This window comes from Parus major, chromosome 1 (genome assembly GCF_001522545.3).
Source record: "Parus major isolate Abel chromosome 1, Parus_major1.1, whole genome shotgun sequence".
NCBI classification, from domain to species: Eukaryota; Metazoa; Chordata; class Aves; order Passeriformes; family Paridae; genus Parus; species Parus major.
In genome coordinates, this window is record NC_031768.1 from 30,397,962 (window position 1) to 30,418,499 (window position 20,538).

At 39.3% G+C, this 20,538-nt stretch overlaps 1 protein-coding gene across 6 annotated transcripts in view; it reads left to right on the forward strand.

The window, feature by feature from the left end:
• Positions 1-13: 13 nt before the first annotated feature.
• Positions 14-20,538, forward strand: part of REV1 (REV1 DNA directed polymerase) — a 57,676-nt gene continuing 37,151 nt past the window's right edge. Inside the window, exons 1-5 of one of the 6 annotated variants that reach the window (XM_019005784.2) lie at positions 14-264; positions 4,166-4,244; positions 15,843-15,909; positions 16,674-16,806; positions 18,551-18,719. In XM_019005784.2, coding sequence (XP_018861329.1) covers positions 15,853-15,909; positions 16,674-16,806; positions 18,551-18,719 — 359 coding nt within the window. In that variant the 5' untranslated portion in view covers positions 14-264; positions 4,166-4,244; positions 15,843-15,852. Of the gene's footprint in view, positions 265-4,165; positions 4,245-8,331; positions 8,653-15,842; positions 15,910-16,673; positions 16,807-18,550; positions 18,720-20,538 lie in introns of those variants that run through there. The other 5 variants (XM_015631654.3, XM_015631673.2, XM_033513390.1 and 2 more) reach the window with 5 other exon arrangements.

Sequence of the window (20,538 nt, forward strand, 5' to 3'; positions counted from 1 at the left end):
GCGGGGAGGAGGAGAGAGAGAGAGAGAGCGGCCGGCGCTGGGGAGGAGGAGGAGGAGAAGGAGGAGGAAGAAGAAGAAGAAGGCGGGCAGGAGACGGTGGTTGCGTGCGTCCGTCCGTCCGTCCGTGCCGGAGGGGGAGCCGCGATGTGAAGCCCCCCACTACACACACACACAACACGCACACACACGCGCGCACACACGGCCCGGCAGGGCAGGAGGCAGCGGCGGCGCCCCCGGGAATGTGTGTGTGGGACGCGGCGGAAGGTGAGCGGTGGCGGAGCGGGCGCTTTCACCCCCACGGCGCAGCGGCCCCCATGGCGGGAGGGACGTGCGGGGGGTGGCTCGGGGACAGCGAGAAGGAAGGCCGGGAGGAAGGGAGGGGGAGCGGGAGGCAGACGCGGGGCCCGCAGCCGCTGCCCTGCCTCACAGCCCCTCCCTGGGCCCGCGGCCTGGGCCTTTCCCGTTCTCTTCCCGGCGCGGGAACGGGGGGAAGGGAAGGGAAAGGGGACCGGCGCGCGGCGTTATGTAACCGGCGCGTGGGGGCCTCGGCTGCCCGCGCGCGGGAGGGCGGAGGGGGACACGGGGACAGAGCCCCGTGCGCGCCCGCCAGGCGCCGCGGGTGCGCGCCAGGTGTGCGCGTGTCCGGGTCAGCCGCCCCTCCCCGCACCTGTGCGTCTGTCTGTCTGTCTGTGCCTGTCACGTGGGCCTGCGCTGTAGACACAACACGGGTCCCCCAGGCAGAGCCGGGGCGAGCGAGGCTGTGCCACGGCTTTCTGCCAGCGCTGAAGGGTCACTGCAGGGAAATGGGCTGGAGGGGGAGGAGAGGGGAAGCCCGAGCCCTGGCGCCACCGTGCCCTCTGGAACGCTCCCCGCGCTGTAACAGCGTGTATCTTGTCTGCGGTTTCCCGTAGTGTTTGTCACAAGTTGTATTTGCTGAGCAATAGTGCTGGGTATAACCGGTGTGATGAAGGGAAGAGGGACGACCTGTTCTTGATGAGTAAGCCCGTGCTTACAAACACTACAGGGATAGATGTGTTCACATCTTGACCCCTTCCCCGTCTGATTTTGATGCTTTTTGTTATACAGTTATCATTGACTTGACCTGTGATACTGAGCTAAAAGCCCGTGATAGGAAATGCACTGTTATGGCATGTTAACCTTAAGAAGGAAGAGGAGCATAGTATCACCAACACATTAGGTTTTTTGGTAGAAACTCTGTGTGTTGTATGCTGTAATATTCCATTATTTCTGATACTATAAAATTAACATTGCAGTCTTCAAAATGACAGAGCTGTGAATACTCTGCTTGTGTTAATAATTGTCTTAATGAAAAAATGAGTTGATGTCTGTTATGCATCTTGATCTAAAATTCAGATCCTAACTCAAGATTTGACACCATAGTCCAAAGAAGCAAAACCAGTAGTTTTATGATCTGAATTCTTTGTTCATTTAGATGCAATTGTTGCTCAAATAAAATTGGTTAGAATAGTTACCTAATAACCATTAGTTGCAAGAAGTAACAGCTAAAATTTGTTTCTGGAATAGTCCTGTCTTACTAAGGTTTATGACATTTAACACAAATGAAATCCAAGATCAGACAGAAATCCAAATCTGACAAATTCCTTGCAATCTTGCCTCAAGCATGTAGTTATTACCCATTCCTACCATATTGGTCTTTCATTCAGTCCATTTCTTCTGCTGGATAATGTACCAAATCCCTGTTAGTAAATAATCCCAAGCTGTCACGCTGGAGGTCACTGGTAGGACAATGTTAGTAGAGGCACAGTGCAGACACCTACTTTGTGACTCACTGATGTTTAACTACTTGAAGAAAGGTGGTTTTAAAAGCAAAGTGCTAATAGGAAAAATTCATTACTATATTTCAAGGCTCATTGTAAATTGGTTGTACATTTTTTTCTGTGTACAGTAGAACACAGAAATAATGTACTGAATTACTAAATAATGTACTGAAAAAAATGTGGGTTTTTTCAGTACATTATTCAGTAATGGGACCTTCAAACCTACAACCAGTCCATCTTTCTGAGTAGTGTGTACACTCTGGTACAGTCTGTTCTGGTGCAGTGATAGTGTGTTGTAAGAGAGTGCCAATTTTCATTAGTTGTTTTCTGATCCTTCGACCCACATGACTTGAAAATTTTTATGGAAAATTTTAAATCTTTCTACTATCCCTTTCATTTACTAGAGAGATTTATAATTTTTTTAAAAAAATCTTATTCATTAGTAAGAATTAAATTTGGGTTTGAGTAGGTAGAAAAAAATTAATATCATTATACAGCCATTTTTTAATAATCCAGGACAAGCAAGAGAAAAATAACCTTCCTGACCCTGCCATGTGCTTTCCCCATTTAATTTGTTAGCTATTGTTTATTTCATAGAGAATGTGGTTTTTTTTAATTCAACATTTTTCTCTTTTAATTAAAGGGGTGTATTATTATCACTGAGATCTCTGTCAGCTCTTAGGAGGTTTGCGTAGTGTATATATAAAAAGGGAGCCAAATATCCAAATGTTAAAACCCTTCTTGAAGAATACAATGCAGATTAATTTGGTGATTGTGCCATGTGTTTACCTAAGCATAGCAATATGAGGAAAAAATTAGAAACAGATAGAAATGAGAGTGGCCATGGAGTTACAAAAAAAAAGTTGGAAGTAAAAGAGCAAATCTGAAGTAGATGCAAAAAGTAATGAGGAATTCTTAGACACGTGTCATACAGTATGCTTGTGGGAGTGTCTTTGTCTAACAGATAGGTATTTGTAGTGCTCTGTCCTGAGAGCAGCTTTTTCCTCTGTTGTGGAAACCAGACAGCATTTTAACTGGACACACAAAATGTTTTCAGGGAAGAGGGCCTGCTGTGTCTGTGATCCCTCACTCTGTATTTCACATGGAATGTCTGGTGCTCATAAGATAGAAGTCAGAATTAGGAAAGGCTTCTTTCTCAGTGTTCAGCAGAAGAGAGGTGAGTGTGCAGAACAGCCCTGAATTCTGGGCTGTAATGATAACTTCCATTCCCATGGCTTTTATTTCAAAATCAACTTAAGGACTGCTGCTATTGTAACTGAGGAATCCATGACCATGAAATTCCCCTAGGAGATACTTTTAGTTTGGTATACCCATAGCAAGGATTGCATATTCTATATTCCTTGCTTTAAATGCGTAGGTACACTGTGGTCCCTGAATTTCAGTGTTAGCTTTTGGATAAAGCAACTCCTTTCCTATCTGAAAGTTTCAGGTTTCCCAGTTGGTATTCTACCTATTTGGTAGTGCTCAAGCTGGTGACTTGAAATCCAGTTACTTGCAAAAGTAAAGCTTAGTCATGCTGTGGTTAACTCTTCTGTTGGTTTTGCTTTCCATTCCCAGATATCTATAAGTACTTTACTCAAGTCCCACTGTAATGGAGTTCTTGGTTGTAACCTCCTTATTTGGTTTTCCTCAATTAATGCACAAATCTTCAGTGTCTTGATTGATGAAAGTAAATAACCCTGGAAAAGAGAAAGGTGGTTTATCTTAGGAGAAGGCACTGCTCAGGTAGCTTGCAGAGTCATTTTTGCAAATTTGCATTGCAAAATTTGGATTGGTTTGAATGCTAAAGCAAGAAAGCGATGTAGAAGATGCACAGAGTAGGGTGAAGAACTGCTCTAAGGTTTTTCCATATAAACATAGAGACTGGCAGTCTTCTGGCAGGGTGAGACATGTGGTGTCTTTTGGCAGAATCCTGGGGACTGTTGATAATATGTTTTGTCAGTTGTCAGTGAATATCCAAAGTAAAACAAAGTTCTGTCCACCATGTTCATGACTTCACCTCTTTGAGCTGACCCAGATCAGGTGTTTGTTCAGGACATGATGAGTTAGCATCTTGAACAAACAAACAAACAAAGTGGTTGTACTCCAGTTAGGTAATTTTGGAAACCTGGGAGCTGTTGCTTTGTAAAGGAAGTAATGGAATTGCTATTAATTCTTAGAAGCAGGAAAGCCCTTGACCCCATGGCATGTAAGGTAAATGATTAGTACAGTTTCCCAAGTAGTGTGAGTGTATTTTGCCATTCTATGAAATTGAATGCAACTCCCAGTTTAAGTAAAGAACTAAAATAATGATCTATATTGAAAGGATACTGTTCCTGATTTCTGAATCTGCTTGTTGTTTTCAGGAAGTATTAGAGCACTTGACTCTGATACTGCCTTTTTGATCACAATTCCTTGATTTTCATGCTGTAATTGCGTTATTTGGTAAGTAGTTCCAATAATCCTCTTAATAAACCAGTAGTAGGGGAGAGGTAAGGTTGTAATGACTTTTTACTATAATTTCTCTCTGATTTGAAGTTTTAAGTGTTCCCCCTTCCTGTAACTTCTATATTGATTTTTAGTCCAAGTTTTACAATTGTAACATTTGCTTGGGATAGGCCATTTTTGCTCTGTAGCCATTTTGTATTGATTGTCTCCACTAAGCACCAGTGTAACATTGCTGGTTTTATGTCAGCATAGACATAGAACCAGAACAGGCCAAGAATATAATTCAGATTTGAGTTTAGATTAAAGGATCTTGAAAAATTGGAGCATTTTTGTTTTGTCCCAAGATCTTAGAACTGTATTTTTTCTGAAAAATACAGAAACACTGTGATCTTCCTTTCTGAACCTAGGAGGAAACTTGATAATATGTTTTGTCAGATCAGAAGTTTGTTTTGTTAATAATAAACAAACACACCAAAATACTTTTCTTTTGTGTTCTGAACTTCTGTAGTTTGTTACCTTAAAAAATTGAATATGTTTTTATTCCATTTATCTATTCAATGGATGTGGACTTTTAGCATCCTTGGTATCCAGTGTCAGCTAATCTTCAAATAAAATAGGCTATAGATGAAAAAATATTTCCTTTTTTTTGATCTCTCCACTTGCTAGTTTCATCTGATTCTTTCTAGTCTTGTTGGTCTGAGTTGATGAAATAAAGTAATATCCATGGACTAAAGAAAGGTGTAAAAAACTTGAGTAGAAACTTGAAACTTCAAGGCTAAGCATAGAAGCCTTATGTTGTGAAGATTTTACTTCAAAAAAGATTTTGCAGTTTTGAGAGTTTCAAAGGCAATGTCAGAAAAACATTTGGGAACTTGACTATGCAATGTCAGTTCAAATTAAGTAATGTCATTCAAAAGCTGCTATGAACAGAAAATCTACCTGTTTCAGTACTGAGTTTGTAGTTATCGATGCTTTTGCTGGTAAAGTTGTTGAGTTCTTAGAGTTTTGCTGTCCATATGTGAGTAAAGAGTCCTCCTTAGTATCTGACATAATCTAGAGTTTGCAGAGTGGACACCTTCTCTCTCATTTTCCCTGAAAAGCCTGGCAGGATCAACACTTTCTCAGTGATAATATTGGGTTGACCATAAAGTACAACTGCCTTGGCCATGTCTCCTAAAAAAAATCCAAAGTCATCATAGAATCATCATGGAATAGTCAGGGTTGCAAAGAACCTTAAAGTTCACCTTCGAGTTCCAGCTTCCCTGTCATGGGCAGGGACACCTTCCACTAGGCCAGGTTGCTTAGAGCTCCATCCAGCGTGGTCTTGAAGACTTCCAGGGATCCACAGCTTCTGTGGGAAACTTCTTCCAGTGTCTGACAACCCTCACAGGAGGGAATTTCTTCATAATGTCTGATCTAAACCTCCTCTCAGTTTGGAGCCGTTCCCTCTTGTTCTGTCCCTACGTGCTCTTGTAAATAGTCTCTCTCCCTTTTTCTTGTATTCTCCCTTTACATACTGGAAGGCCACAATGAGGTCACCCTGAAGCCTTCTCTTCTCCAGGCTGAATAATGCAAATTCTCTCAGCCTCTCATCATAGCAGAGGTGCTCCATCCTTCTGATCACCTTGGTACCTCTCATCTGGACTTGTTCCAACAGGCCTGTGTCCTTCCTGTGCTGGTGACCCCAGAGGTGATGCAGCAGTCCTGGTGGAGTCTCACCAGTGCCGAGTAGAGGGACAGAATCCCCTCCCTTACCCTGCTGGCCACACTGCTTTTGGTGCAGCCCAGGGTATGATTGTCTTTCTAGGTTGTGAGTGTGCATTGCTGGGTCATGTCCAGCCTCTCCACCCACCAACATCCCCAAGTCCTGCAGGGCTGGTCTCGATCTGCTCCTTCCACAGCCTGTATTGATTCTGGGGGTTGTGCCCACTCAGGTGCAGCACCTTGTGCTTGGCCTTGTTAAAGCATCCTTGGATGCAGGAAAGGCTGTGGATGTTGTCTGTTTGGACTTCAGCAAGGCATTTGACACTGTCTCCCACAGCATCCTCCTGGAAAAGCTGCAGTCCATGGCTCGGACAGGAACACTTTGTGCTGGATTAAGATCTGGCTGGATGGCCGGGTCCAGGGAGTGGTGGTGAGTGGTGCTGCATCCAGCTGGGGGTGAGTCAACGGTCATGTCCCTCAGGGGTCTGTGCTGGGGCCAGCTCTATTCAATATCTTTATTGATGGTGTGGGTGAGGGTATTGAGTCCTTCATTAGTAAATTTGCAGATGACACTAAGCTGGGAGCGTGTGTCGATCTGTTGGAAGGGAGGAGGGCTCTGCAGAGCGACCTGGAACAGTTGGATGGATGGGCAGAGTCCAATGGGATGAAGTTCAACAAGTCCAAATGCTGGGTCCTCTGGCCACAATAACCCCGTGCAGTGTCATAGGCTGGGGATGGTGTGGCTGGACAGTGCCCAGGCAGAAATGCACCTGGGGGTGCTGGTGACAGCTGGCTGGACATGAGCCAGCCCTGTGCCCTGGTGGCCAAGAAGATCAATGGCATCCTGGCCTGGATCAGGAATGGTGTGGCCAGCAGGAGCAGGGAGGTCATTCTTCCCCTGTACTCGGGACTGGTGAGGCCACACCTGGAGTGCTGTGTCCAGTTCTGGGCCCCTCAGTTTGGGAAGGACGTTGAGACACTGGAGTGTGTCCAGAGGAGGGCAGTGAGGCTGGTGAGGGGCTGGGAACACAAACCCTGTGAGGAAGGACTGAGGGAGCTGGGGTTGTTTAGCCTGGAGAAAAGGAGACTCAGGGGTGACCTTATCGCTCTGTACAACACCCTGAGAGGTGATTGTAGTCAGGTGGGGTTGGCCTCTTTCACCAGGTAGCAGCTGACAGAACCAGAGGACACAGTCTCAAGCTGCATCAAGGGAGATATAGGTTGGATATTAGGAAAAAGTTTTTCATGGAAAGAGTGATGAAGTACTGGAATGATCTGCCCAGGGAGGGGGTGGAGTCACCATCCCTGCTCAAAAAAAGACTGGACATGGCACTTATGATTATGGACATGGTGCCATGATCTAGTTGAGGTGTTAGGGCATGGGTTGGACTCAATGATCTTGAAGGTCTCTTCCAACCTAGTCATTCTGTGAATTCTGTGAAACCACATGTACCCTCTCATTACACTGGTTATAGCACTGGCCCAGTGCGGGGGTTTGTTTCTGTGCCATTCACTACTGCCAAAGTGGTCAGTCTGACTAGTGAGCACTCACATTGGTCAGCAGCAAAGATCAGTTTGTTGTGTGTGCACATACATACAGATATCCATGCACATGTGTATAGTCAAATACCTAAATTCACTCAAAAGATATAGGCTCTTCTGAACGATTTTACCCATCGCCTGGGGAAGCTGAAAGTAGTGTGTGTATGTAAGGTTTTCACAAGCACAATTCCTCTGAATTTGATGCTAATAAATTCAGAGCATCCACAGATTCCTGGCTTTGATCACCTCATAAAAATTTTACAGTTATTTTTGAATAATTATACCTCCACTTACCCACTTTTTCTACCTTGTTAAATTTTTCTTTAGCTTTACACGGATGTTTCAGTTGTGCCTGGAAAGTCTTGCAAAGTCCTAAATCATTTAGCAGCAGTAACTGTTCTCATTATTTGGGAGTGGGGATCATGAGTTTACTTAAGCTACCTACTGACTAATTGACCTATGCCTTAGCATAGGCTGCTTGGGGAAGACAGGAGTTGTGGGACTTGATTGTCATACTGAGTGCACAAACCAAAAACCTTCTAAACAAGTTAGGTTGATTTATTAGGTAGAAAACTAACATTCCAGTCCTTATTTTCAAAGAAAAAAGATACATAATTCTCACTTCTCAAACACTATAGATAGCTAATCAGAGGGGATTGAAGGAAGACTATGCATCTCATAAACTCACCTTGTTTATTGTTTTGGATACTCAAGTCCAAGAGAGCATTTCCTTTTGGTGATTTACAATCCCTTCACTATGTTACTATTTAGAATCCTGATTTCACAAACTATGCTTCTTATTCTGATTTTACTTAGTGATTTTTATTCTGGATTCTAGGCACTTAGAAGCTGGCATAAAGATTATGAATGTGCCAAGTACTCTTGGGGTTGAAGCCCCAGAAGAATTTTAAGCGCAGAAAAGAAATGGTGAAGCTAGTTGATGAAGTTTGCTGAAAGTTGTCATTGCATTGTGGCACTAAGAACCCTTGTGTGAAAGAAGTGATGATTGAACTAAAAAGTGAATTGAGCTACGTGGTTACATATAGCAATGAACAGTTATGAAGAAAAGCTACTTATCACTGAAGAACTCTGAATGAGCTGGGGAGGTCATGACTTTACCAAAAAACACAGAAATGTTGAAACTGAAGGCCAGTTTTCTGTAAGTGGAAGAAAAAACCAAGTTAAACCACTATGTGTGACAAGCGCTAAATGGATTGCACTGAGTGTTATTCCTAGAGGGGAATTGACAGTTGGTTTCAAGTTAAATCTGTCTTCCTATTTTTTGAAGAATTAACCATCTCAGATGCCATGTATAAAAGCAAAAATGATATATTGAAAACAGATTGTTCAAAGCTGGTGTGGATTGTACAGTGATCTTGGTTCCTGGACCTCATGCTCATGCATCCTCAAGTCATGACAATTAAAACAATTGTCTGTTCCAGACTCTCAAATTAGTTGTGAAAACATAAAAAACCTTTTGTCTTGTACAGCTCTGGTATAAACAGTTATCTGCTGTACAACTGCTTTTTGTGTTATTGTGACGTTTAGCCAGCAAAAGAAATCTGTATTTCTTTGTTGTTACTTGTGTGTAAATGATTATAAACTAAACTGATCCGAAATAAGGACCATTTTGAGTAGCAAAAATAGTCACTTTGGAAACTGGATTACTTTAGTAAAGAGTTCTCTTTCTGGGGAACTGATTGAACTAGAAGTTCTCAGAGTATCATTTCTTTGCTGTCAAGCTCAAATGAAAGCATGCACAGAAAATAGTTTTAGAATAGTTACCTGCTTATGAGGAGTTGATTCTGAAGGACCTGAGGGGTTTTCCATGTTTTATGTGAGTTGTATGGTATTTTGCCTTTCTAGCAAATGACATGGATGCTCATATTTTACACAAACGGTATTTCTAAATTTCTCATACTACTTTTTTCTAACATTTAAATTGCCCAAAATTTTTAAGTTTGTTCTTTCCTAATTTACACTCTTATCTTTATTCACAAGACATGAAGGTGGTGTTGGGTGTTTTTGGGGATTGCTATTGTTTCAAGCATCCTTCATCTAGTTTAATTTCTCTTGATTTAAAATATCATCAAAGATTGAACTGCAAAACAGAACTTGATGGTTTACCCTGTAACATCAGGTGCCTGTAGTCAGGAGTGCTTATCCTATGGGGACAGGTGGCAAAAGATGTGGATGTTTGATTGTAACTTTTTTTTTAAAGCCCTTACCCTATGGAAAAGGTAAGGTAGCCTATCCCTCTGGCTTATTGTGGGGGAAAAAACATAAGCAGCACTACTTAGGGAAGAGTAGCCAGGTCATTGGAACTCTGTATCTGCATTTACACTGCCATTAGTTCTAGTCATGACCCAAAAGTTGGTTTCTAGAAATTTCTAAAATAATTTTTAAATCCCATCCATTCCTCTTTTTTTGCCTGTCTGCTTTGGCTTTATCTGATGCTTTTGTAAGTCACTTTGTTTTGCTAAACTTGTGGAAAGCTAAGCCATAAAATTTTGTCCGTTTTCTGTTGATTTAGTGAGCTGATTTATACATAGCACCTGTGTGAACATAGGGGTCATGTGAGCTTGGAAGTGTTGTTGTACTTGGAAGTACTAGAGGTTGGGAAAAGGGAATAAAGCCTGTTAGGCCAGCAGAGGCTGAAGAGCAGAACCATCCCTTTTGTTAGCAATCAGCCAACAAGTTAACTCAAACATCTTGTGAAACTTCACCCTGAGACTTTATTTACCACCTAGAATAAAATTCAGTTGCTTTGCAATATACTAATTAGTAGTTTTAATATGGAATAGTAGTGCTAACCCTGAATTGTCTGAAATCACAAGTGTTTAAGCATACAGTATCTTTAAAAAAGCTTTTGCCTTTTTTTGTGTAAATTCTTTCTTCTGGATTCTGGACTTTTCAGTATGTGGTAGAAAACAGTTTGCTACCCTGTAGCAGCAGTTCTTTTCCAGAAGACTCAGCCAAGAGTAATAGGACTCTCTTTGCACTTAGAAATGTATAAACACATAAGATAGTTCTTTGCTCAGAGAGCTTGAAGACTAGTGCCAGGCAGAGTGGTGAGTTTGATGTGGGAGCTGGAATGTAGAGGCATGAAACTCAAACAAGCCACAAAATACCCTCTTGTTGGAAAAAGCTTCTAAGCCCTGCTGAGCTGGGATGGATTCAATCTACAGTTCAAGGAGAAGATTCTGATACTCATTAGCAGTGGCCCAAGACACCCATATTTCCGCTGGAGTTACGCCTTCTGTATAGGCTTGTGGCATGTCAATATGTTAAATAAATCAAGTTCTTTTGCATTAGAGGACAATGACAGCATGTCTACTCTGGTCAGAAGTGCAGACTACTGTTACAGTGTGTTATATTCAGTTACCTAAAATTGGATTATCTGGATAGAACATTACTTGTGTTATGTATTTAGACGCAACTTTGGCAGGGTTATTTGTTGAGTCACAGTGCAGCCTCATTTTGTCTTTGGAAATAGTTCATATGCTTTCTTGTAGGGAAGAGCCATAATGTTTATATTCTGCCAGATTCAAGTTGGCTACTTGAAGAGGTAGCAAAAATACCTCTGCACTGTATATATGCTTGGCAAAGAGACTGCTGAAACATATGACAGAAGCAGGGACTAAGACTGCACTGGAATTAAAAAGCTCATGACGATCCATGTTCACTTCTTACAGAGTCATTGAGATCTGTATTCTGTGCTCCCAACCATTTTTCCCCATAATACCTGTGGTTTTGGTCTGGGTTGGTCCCTTTTCTATATTATTCCAACTGTCCAGGATGAAGAAATGCCACCGTCTTACAATCACACCACCCCAAATTTAAAATATTTTAAAGAAGTAACTTTCTTTAATGTGTACTACAGATGAGACTAAAACAGACACTAGCATCAACATTCAGATCTATGTTCCTTATTCTGTAATTCTTGTATGCACACAGGCATGTTTATAGAATTTATAGAATGTAGACTTAACATTTCATTCCATTACCTGATCTGTGGGCTTTGATTAACAGTCTTTAGTAACAAGATTAAGCAATTGTGGATTGGGAAGTATAATTCTAGGCCTGTGAAGCAGGGTGCAAAGGGATGTTACATATCTTTGGCTGTGTTGACTATTTCTGAGCCACTAGTGATGTACAAAGCATCAAAACTCTGTCTTTTAGCTTCAATATCATCCAATAGAAATTTGAATTTTAGCTAACCCTGTTTTGCAGAATGATAAGATTTTGCCTTTTATATGTGATCTAGAAGGAGATAGAGAGCCAAATTATGCTAATTTTGACCACTGGAGCTTTTAACTTTACCTTTTTGCTTGAAAAGTTATTTCTCTTGCACTGAGAAACAGGAATGCGTTCCTAGGAGTATGTTTATAGCTTTACGGGCCTTTGTGGAGTTTCAGAGTTAGTTGAGGTTCTTTTTTTTTAATTGCAGAAGATTTCATTATGTTCACAGGTTCAGAATATGAACATTTGAATTTTATTTAAAAAGCTTTTGTCTGGGCAGAGGGTCACTTTAGACCTTGTCCTTCAGGGTCTAGAAATAACCAATAATCTGGTGGTTTGCTGAGTCTCTGAATTTGTGCAGAGAAAACTGTTCTGAAACAAGTTAGGTACTGTAAGAAAGAACTACAAGAAAGATTAACTCTTTTCTGAAATTGGCTTGTTTGTGATGGCTGTTTGAAGTCCCCTGACTTGATTTCTACCCACACACACTTCATCTACTTCCCACCATCACGGGTTCTTTACTAAGTGTTTCCCTTACTCATGCCTTCATCATGATTCCTATAGAGGGAGCATCATACCATCCTTATATTTCTTATTTCATGGATCAGTGAGCATGTTTTAAATCTTGCTTCACTTTTCCTCTGTTTTAAAATACCTTGTGCAAGACATTTCTCATGCTCATTTCATTCCTTAGGTTTCAGCAAGGCAGCTGTAAGAGGTTACCTTCATTTTCAAGGAAAAATTTACACTGTAGGACAAGTCTTTAGCAGGGAGACTCTACAGTCCAGAAACTTTGGTTCATCACTCAGGTCTTGGAACTATAAAGGGAGAAACTAGTCTCCCAGGTTTTCATATCAGCATTAAGAGAATAATCTGTGACCCTGATGACTTGAGCCAGAGGCATCTAGTAATCACTGAAGTATCATGTTCCTAACCTGTGTGTTTAGAATTTAAGTGGTCTGGCTTAAGTTGACTGAGTCAAAAATTGCATCTGCTAAGGAAATGGTAAATCACTATCAGATGTTTTAAGTGGGCATTACAGCCTAGTTTCTCTAGTTTTGCAGGCTCTAGGAAGACAACTTCTGAGCAGTTGATACATGATGTTTATAGCACCTTGAGCTAAGTAGTTTTATTTGATTTCTAATTTTAATCTAGGCATGTAACCATGCTTAGTTTAACGTAACATAACCATGATTCTGATTTTGACTGGCTTTACTTTCAGACTAGAGGTCTTTCTTCCTCACCTTCCAGTATCCTGAATAAAAATGAAATGTGTTTCAAGGTTTCAGAAAAGCTCACTCTTATGAAGGCAGTTCTTCAGATTATCAGCCATTAGGTATTTTAGTTTAAGCAGGAGGTTGTTGTATAGGGGTCAGAGTTAAGACGTATCAAATCCTGTCTTCTCAGTGATTAGAGTTGTGGTGATTTAGAGTATGTCTTTTGTAGAGTCTTCTTCTTTTTTCAGATCAAGAGTTTATATTTGTATGAGGTTTTCTATTTGGTAGTCTTATTATCATAGAACAGCCCAGATGGGAACTGACCTCAAAAGAGTATCTAGTCCAACCTTTCATGGGTAGGGAAGTCTGGTTGAGGTTATCTGGCACCCTGTCCAATTGCAACATGAAAATCTCCAGAGATGAGGACTCTGCCAGATCTCTGCGTTCCAGTCATTGATTGTTCTCACTCTAAAAAATATTTTTCTTACATCAAGATGAAACTTCCTGGTGCAGCTTGTATCTGTTGCCTCTTGTGCTCTCCATGTGGCTTCTTATGAAGAGAGAGCCTCTCGCACTTTTGTAGTCACCTCTTAAGACTTTGTCATCCTTTATTAAGAGGCAGAAAGAGTAATCATTAGTTAAAATTCTGGTGTCTTTTACAAGCTCATACACTGGTAACTGTATTATCTAAAAAAACAAGATGACAATTTTTTCATTAATGGTTTTCCTTTTTTCATGAACTTACACTTTTCTGTTTTTCCAAGAATGTCTTAGACAGAAGTGATAGATGTAAATTATAATTCATTTCAGCTGATGAAAAAATACAAATTTTCCATATGAAAGAAATCATCAAGCCGTTTTCACTATGTACTGTCCTCTGCAGGAAAAAAGTCAATTTTGTATCTTATGTGGTCATCTCCTCTCTTTTTCCTCAGTGCTCCTTAAGAGTTCTGTGGTATCTATTACGTGCAATACAAACCACTAAAAATTAATTTCAGAAGGCCTGATGTCTTGGAAATAGGACTCTGGATAAGAAATTTAGAGGGAAAACACAGCAATATGAGAAGGGGTTGCTTTGTCTTATATGTTGGTATAGAGCTTATCTCCTTGACATGTGATTGATCTTCATAATTGTGCATACAACAGCGTTTATGTCAGTTGTGTATCAAGTTATAGGCAACTGCTAGCATAGAACCAAATGCATTATGATCTTTCTGTGTTTGTGGAGATCCTGAAATATAAACCAGATGCTTACTTTTTCAAAATACCTGCTACCTGCTTTGACTATAATTCTATGGTTCCCTAATTTGGCATATTTGCAGTAGTCCATGAAAATGACAGTACTTATGAAAACTTCTGTTGCAGCTGTGTCTTATTTTGCAGTCAAACCTGCCTGCAATCCAAGGTGGTTTAATGGGATATCAGAGTATGTCTGCTTGGTCCTCTAGGACAAAAGGGAATTAAGAGACAATAGCTAGAACTCACTTTCAGCTAGGTTCATAAGTGGAATATTAATGCAATAGATGAGGCAGTCTCCAAAACTGCAGTAGAAGGCCTGGGTAGGAAAATTATCAGAATGTGTTGTCATCTCCATCCGTAACTGCATGTGCTTTTTGGTAAGCTGGAGACTCTGTGAGGCTTCTGTGCTCTTGTTACTGGACGATGCTGTGGATAGTCTAGAGACTCAAAAGCAGGCAAGGATGGAAAAAAAACCCGCTTGACTTCCTTCTGTGTATTTACTGCAGTTTTGCATGGTTTTTAGGGAGGATAAAGGAATATAAATTAAATATTTAATGAAATAGAGGACTTAAGACAGTCACCTCTTTTTAGTTTCAGTCTTGTCCTCATCCTCTTAGAGCTGATAGACCTAAAAGACTATTTTGTCTTTTTATTTAGAGAACTATTTTGATTGGAAAGTGAGAGATGTAAAAGCAGACGGTGACCTCATGATCTTACTACATCATTAATCAATATTCTAAAATCAGTGTTACCACAGCCATAGTAAATATGAATCACTTGGGTGCAGTGAACAGTTGGCCACAGTCCAAGCATAGCTTTTTCTATCCAGGAGTTTGTTCTAGCCAACTAATAGCTCATCTGGGGACATGGCTGAGTGCAGTTCATGGTCCAGGGATAAGTGTCTTGCATAAAGGAAAACAGCAATTTGGCTGGTTGGGTTTGTTTATATTTTTATTTATTTATTAAGCAATGCAAACAAATAGCCCCAGAGAATCATGTCACAAACCTAACTATAGATCATACTAGGTCACTTAATTAGCTGGCTTTTCTTTGACCATAAGATCACCTTTGGTCTTTTGCTTTGATGCAATGTATTGCATTACAGCAACAAGTGCTTGGATGTTTTATAATCAGCTGTAAATCCATCGGTGAAGTTAATCCAGTCTTTAATACCAGGAGGTGGTTGCCTGCATCACACCATGTCTATGGTATCAAATAGGAAATAAAAGATTGTTCATGACCAGGACAATGTTTTGCCTGGATGTTAGCAGCTGTATTTAAGAACCTTTTATTATTCCTTTTTTTAATAGGAGAGATGTATGATGAACAGAACGAATTGAATAAATTGTAATGGACAGTGAACTTCGTAAGGAGTTTTTTATGTTCAGGGTGAATAAAGCAAAACATGCATGTGTGGGTTTTGATATTTAGCAGGAACCACAGTATGCATTACTACAAAACTGAGGAATCAGGCTCTTATGATTTTGCATTTCTAGATTGGCTGTGAAACTCAAATACTTCAGTGAAGTTGATTGGAAAAAATTAATCTTTGTGATAATCTGTAAATGGCCTGTTGTACATGCTGTCATTGAAATGACACCGATGATAGTGCTGAACATTTAATTGATCAAGCATTGTTGTTCTTCTGCAGAAGCTTCAGTATGAGGCGGGGTGGATGGCGGAAACGAGCTGCCGATGGCGATGGTTGGGGAATATGGGTATGTTCAAAACCTAATGGCTTTTTTTTAAAGAGGTAAATGGCACTGTGGTTAAAAATGGGTTACAGTTTTGTTATACATGCTAAAAGGATGCTATATACTAAGCCCTTTTGCTTTACTTGAAAACACATAATTAAGTTTGAAAGTTTTTAATTACCAGATTTTGCAGTCTGTGTTGACAATAATCACTAAATTTCATTATTAATAAGTGCAGACCCTTGAATAGCTTTGAATCACCATTTAAAAAATAAACTAAGTAATTTGAAAACTATTCATGGTTGTCTCCACCACATTCTGTATTTGGACAAACAATAACTGAGGTACCTAATTTACATAAATGTTTAGAATATTACTGTCTTGTGTATATTTAAGAACTGAAAATACATGGAACCAGATTGTTTTGTTAGGCAATGAGCCACCAAATTAGCACCCATATTTGCATCCTATTTTTTCTTCTTCTTTCTTTTTATTCTATAAGAATTTTTATATATCTAGAGTATTTTCCTATAAGGAAAAGATTAGGGAGTATGAAATAAATCCTGTCCTGTTGGTAACAAGATGCAGTTATCTTGTAGATACAAGTTTATGGTAGAGCATTTGCTATTTTTCATTTGAAAAAAGAATGTCTTTCGTGTGTCAGCCAAATTCAGTTTGAAGGAATGTTGCTTACCTTTCCAGTCTTAGAATTGACTGATTTCTGTTTGTAAACATTAGGAAATAAGACTGGCATCATGAATTGTGTTTTGTTTTAATTTAAAAACTAGGGTGGGTACATGTCAGCAAAAGTTAAGAAATTGGAGGATCAGTTCCGGTCAGAATCAGCCATACAACAACAGAGGGATGGAAATTCATCAAGTATCTTTAGCGGAGTTGCCATCTACGTCAATGGCTTAACAGGTAAACCTTTATTTTTTTTAAGGATCTGTGTTGTGTTGTTCTCTCATTTAACATCCTGAGTAGAGGTAACTGTAAAACACATGAATTTGCACCTAAGTAAATACATGACAATTACTGTATATGTATTGTATATTCTGTTGTTTTTCATGATAAAGGTTTTCAATTAAAAAAATAAGATTTACATTTTGAATATAAATATTGCTTTACTATATCGTTTACATAACTTGTAGAAATAGGAGTCAATCTTTCCATGTTTCTGTGGTCTTATTTTTTGAAAGGAAGTCTTTTAACTTCCTTCATCCTCCTACACTTACTAAATTCTTAATTTTTCAAATTAGTAATGGTTAGATTGTATGCCTTAAATTTACATTTGGGAGAAAATATCAAAGTTTTCTTGCTCAGAGTAGCATAATGTGTAAGACAGAACCTACTGTTAGTGGAAGGAGGAGCAAGAGAAGAGGTAAGACATTTATGTATTGTAGGGACCATCTGTGATGGACTGATAGTGCATGTTAGCTGGAGTAAGGTTTTTAATCTACCATACTTATGTTCATCCTTCTCCTTACTTCTGTAAAGCAGCTTAATAACCTTTTGGAAACTCCTCAGAAGCCTTTTTCAGGGATCTCTGCCAGGAATGTTGTGATTATTATGTAACTGATGCATAGAGCTTCAGTGAGATAGATTAGTGCTGGTTTAAGCACAGGGCTCAAATAGATTGAAAAAGGTTAAGGTGGATATGTTAAACTATTAATACATCTGGACTGCTTGTTTAATGAAGGCAGTTTCTTTAGTGAAAATCCAGCATTTGTGTATTCTTCAAGTGGCTAGTCCCTAAAAAGAGCTCTAGAAGATGGTTGTCTAAAAGGCTGGAGTAGAAAAGGTAACACGTGGAGAAAGTGTGCGCTGTTTTTAGTTAAAAGTTACAGGAATAATGAAGTGTTAGACATATTTAGAGAGCTGACAGAAAGGAATTGTAACTATAGGCTTTAAAAAAATTTTCCTTGTTGTTGTATTGTTCAATTTTTTTTTTATTTTTTAATATCTTGTGCTAGATTCACTATTCAGACACTGTGTTGACCTAAATCTTCTGGTGCCTGTGTGACACCACTGTAAACATTTTCCAAAGCTAACGCTTTCTTCTTATTTTTTCCCACCTCTGCTTGCAAAATAAGTAATCTTTTTAAAACGATTGAGGAGATCAGAAGGGTTGTTAGTTTTTAATGTATTCTTTGTTCCCTATAACAACTCAAGAATACCCTGGTAAGGAAGGAGTGAGTTAACTGCTTCAGTACATCACAAATTACATAGTAGGAGTTCTGTGCTGTTGCTAAACCCTTTTGAGATTAATTATTTTCTGTTGCTTCTGGGCATAAACTAGCCTCCTGAACTCTGGTGAAAAGAAATCTAATTTTGTATTATATTGATGTAAAGCATTTTTTTATATACTTTTACATTACATCTGCTTGAGTATTTTTTCCTGCCTTCTCCCATACATATTGTGGGAAGCTTCTCTATAGCAAGTAGAATGTTTGTATTTTGAATTAGTGTTTTCAAAAACACAGTTTCCTGCATTTCCTGCAAAATGTTCTTCTGATTTCTTCTTTGAAGAGCTTTTAAGTATTTTCCCGGAGTAAAACTACCATTTGTATTCTTTCTGACCATGGCATATTTATCAATTAAAGTTATTTTTCTCACTGTATTTGCTGACACTAAATAGGAATATTTCTGGTTTTAATTTTTGTAGATCCCTCAGCTGATGAATTAAGACGGCTGATGATGTTACATGGAGGCCAATACCATGTATACTATTCTAGATCAAAAACAACTCACATTATTGCCACCAATCTTCCAAATGCCAAAATAAAAGAATTGAAAGGAGAAAAAGTAGTACGCCCAGAGTGGATTGTGGAAAGGTAAGTTTAGGTCTACTGCATTTGGAGATGTCCCCTTTTGGGGAAAAAAAAAACCAAGAAAAATCTGTGGAGAAAAAAAAATTAAAGATTGCATTTTGAGATTGTGGTTTAGCTTAAAATAAATAATTTGTAGAACAGCTGAGTAGAAAAAACACTATACTATATATATACTATATATATACTATATATAGAGATACCAGTGTAATCATGGAAGGTTTGCTTTTTAGGAATTGTTCCTTAAGAAGCTTCAGCAAGAATATTCAGAAAGTCTCAAGCATATTACTTGACTGAAACGGAACATTATTGGTTTTTTTCCATTTAGTATCTAACCAGTTGACCAGATTTGATCTCAGGATGTTAAAGAACTACTATGTGATTATTTTAAATCTCTTGTCTTGTGTATTGCATAAATTTCATATAATCTGTATATAAAGAAGGATGCCAATTGAAAAGTGTTCTCATAAAATTGGAACTAATCCATCCAAATGTTTATTGTTTTCTGACTTTGTAAGTAAATAATAAAAACTAAAGAAAAAAAGAAGGCCACATTTTATTTACATAGAATTTATGTTCATTGGTTTCTCCATGCACTGGAATATATAGCAGTCACTGAAGTTGTTGTTGATAAAGACAGTAGCCAAGCTCAGAGCAATTAATGTGGTTTGCATCTCACTTCTTTCATCTGAGGAACCCACAGGAAATAGAACAGACAGGAATATGTTCTAGAAATTATTCTGCCAGTGTTATGCCATTCTTAAGTAGCCTCTTTCCTAGATCACCAGCAACAGGCAAGGAACTGTTCTACAATGCATGTGTGAAATCTTATTTGCAGTTTGCTGATTTTCAGTCCTTTGTATTATGGTCAATTTTTAAACTTTAGTTAGACATTTTAAGTTACTCGGTTTGAAAGATACTTCAGGTAGTTGGGGGTTTTTTCCAACAATTTTACACCCTCACCCCTGTCTTTAAGGACTTGGAAAACTGATGGCAGGTGTGGTTTTGTTTGGAAGATGTTACTGGTTTTTATTGGTGTCATTAGAGCTTGCTATGATTTTGACCAGGTTGGAAAGACCAATTTGTATATGTTCAGTAGAGACCTGATAGAACCTAATATGTGAAATCTCTTAAAATCTTTTATTCTGGTGTCTTGTGTTGAGGTTCTGCATCCTGGTTCTGGAAGGTTATACTGTAGAATAAGTCAGAATAAGAAGAACCAAGAATAGACAGATACATGAGTTTGAACACAAGGAAATGGGGAATTCACTGTCTCAACAGAACAGGGTTCATATCAGAATCTAGAATAGAAGCTGATTTCACAACCACCTCTCTTTTTTCCCCCCTTCTTAACGATATTAAAGGGTACTCAGTGATTAAATAATCCTCTGTATATGGAATACCAAATTATGTTCTTAGTACATCAGTTGGTTAAAATCAGTGTAGTAGATGTAGAGTTTCCAGTTTCATCGAATTGGAAGGGACCCTAAAGATCATCTAGTTCCAACCTCCTTGCCATGGACTAGGTCACCTTCCACTAGACCTTGGAAGAGGTTGCTCAAAACCTCATCCATTCAGGGATGGGGCATCTGCAGCTTCTCTGAGCAATCTGTTCCAGACCCTCACCATCCTCACAGTAAAGACTTTCTTTCTAATACCTGATCAAAACCTACCCTCTGTCAGCTTCAAGCTATTCCCCCTTGTTGTGCCACTAGATGCCTTGTAAAAAGCCCCTCTGCAGTTCTCTTGTAGGCAATATGATGGGTTTGCAAGAATCTACCCTAAATGTTGCTGTCAAAAAGTACTGGTAAAATAGTGTTGATAG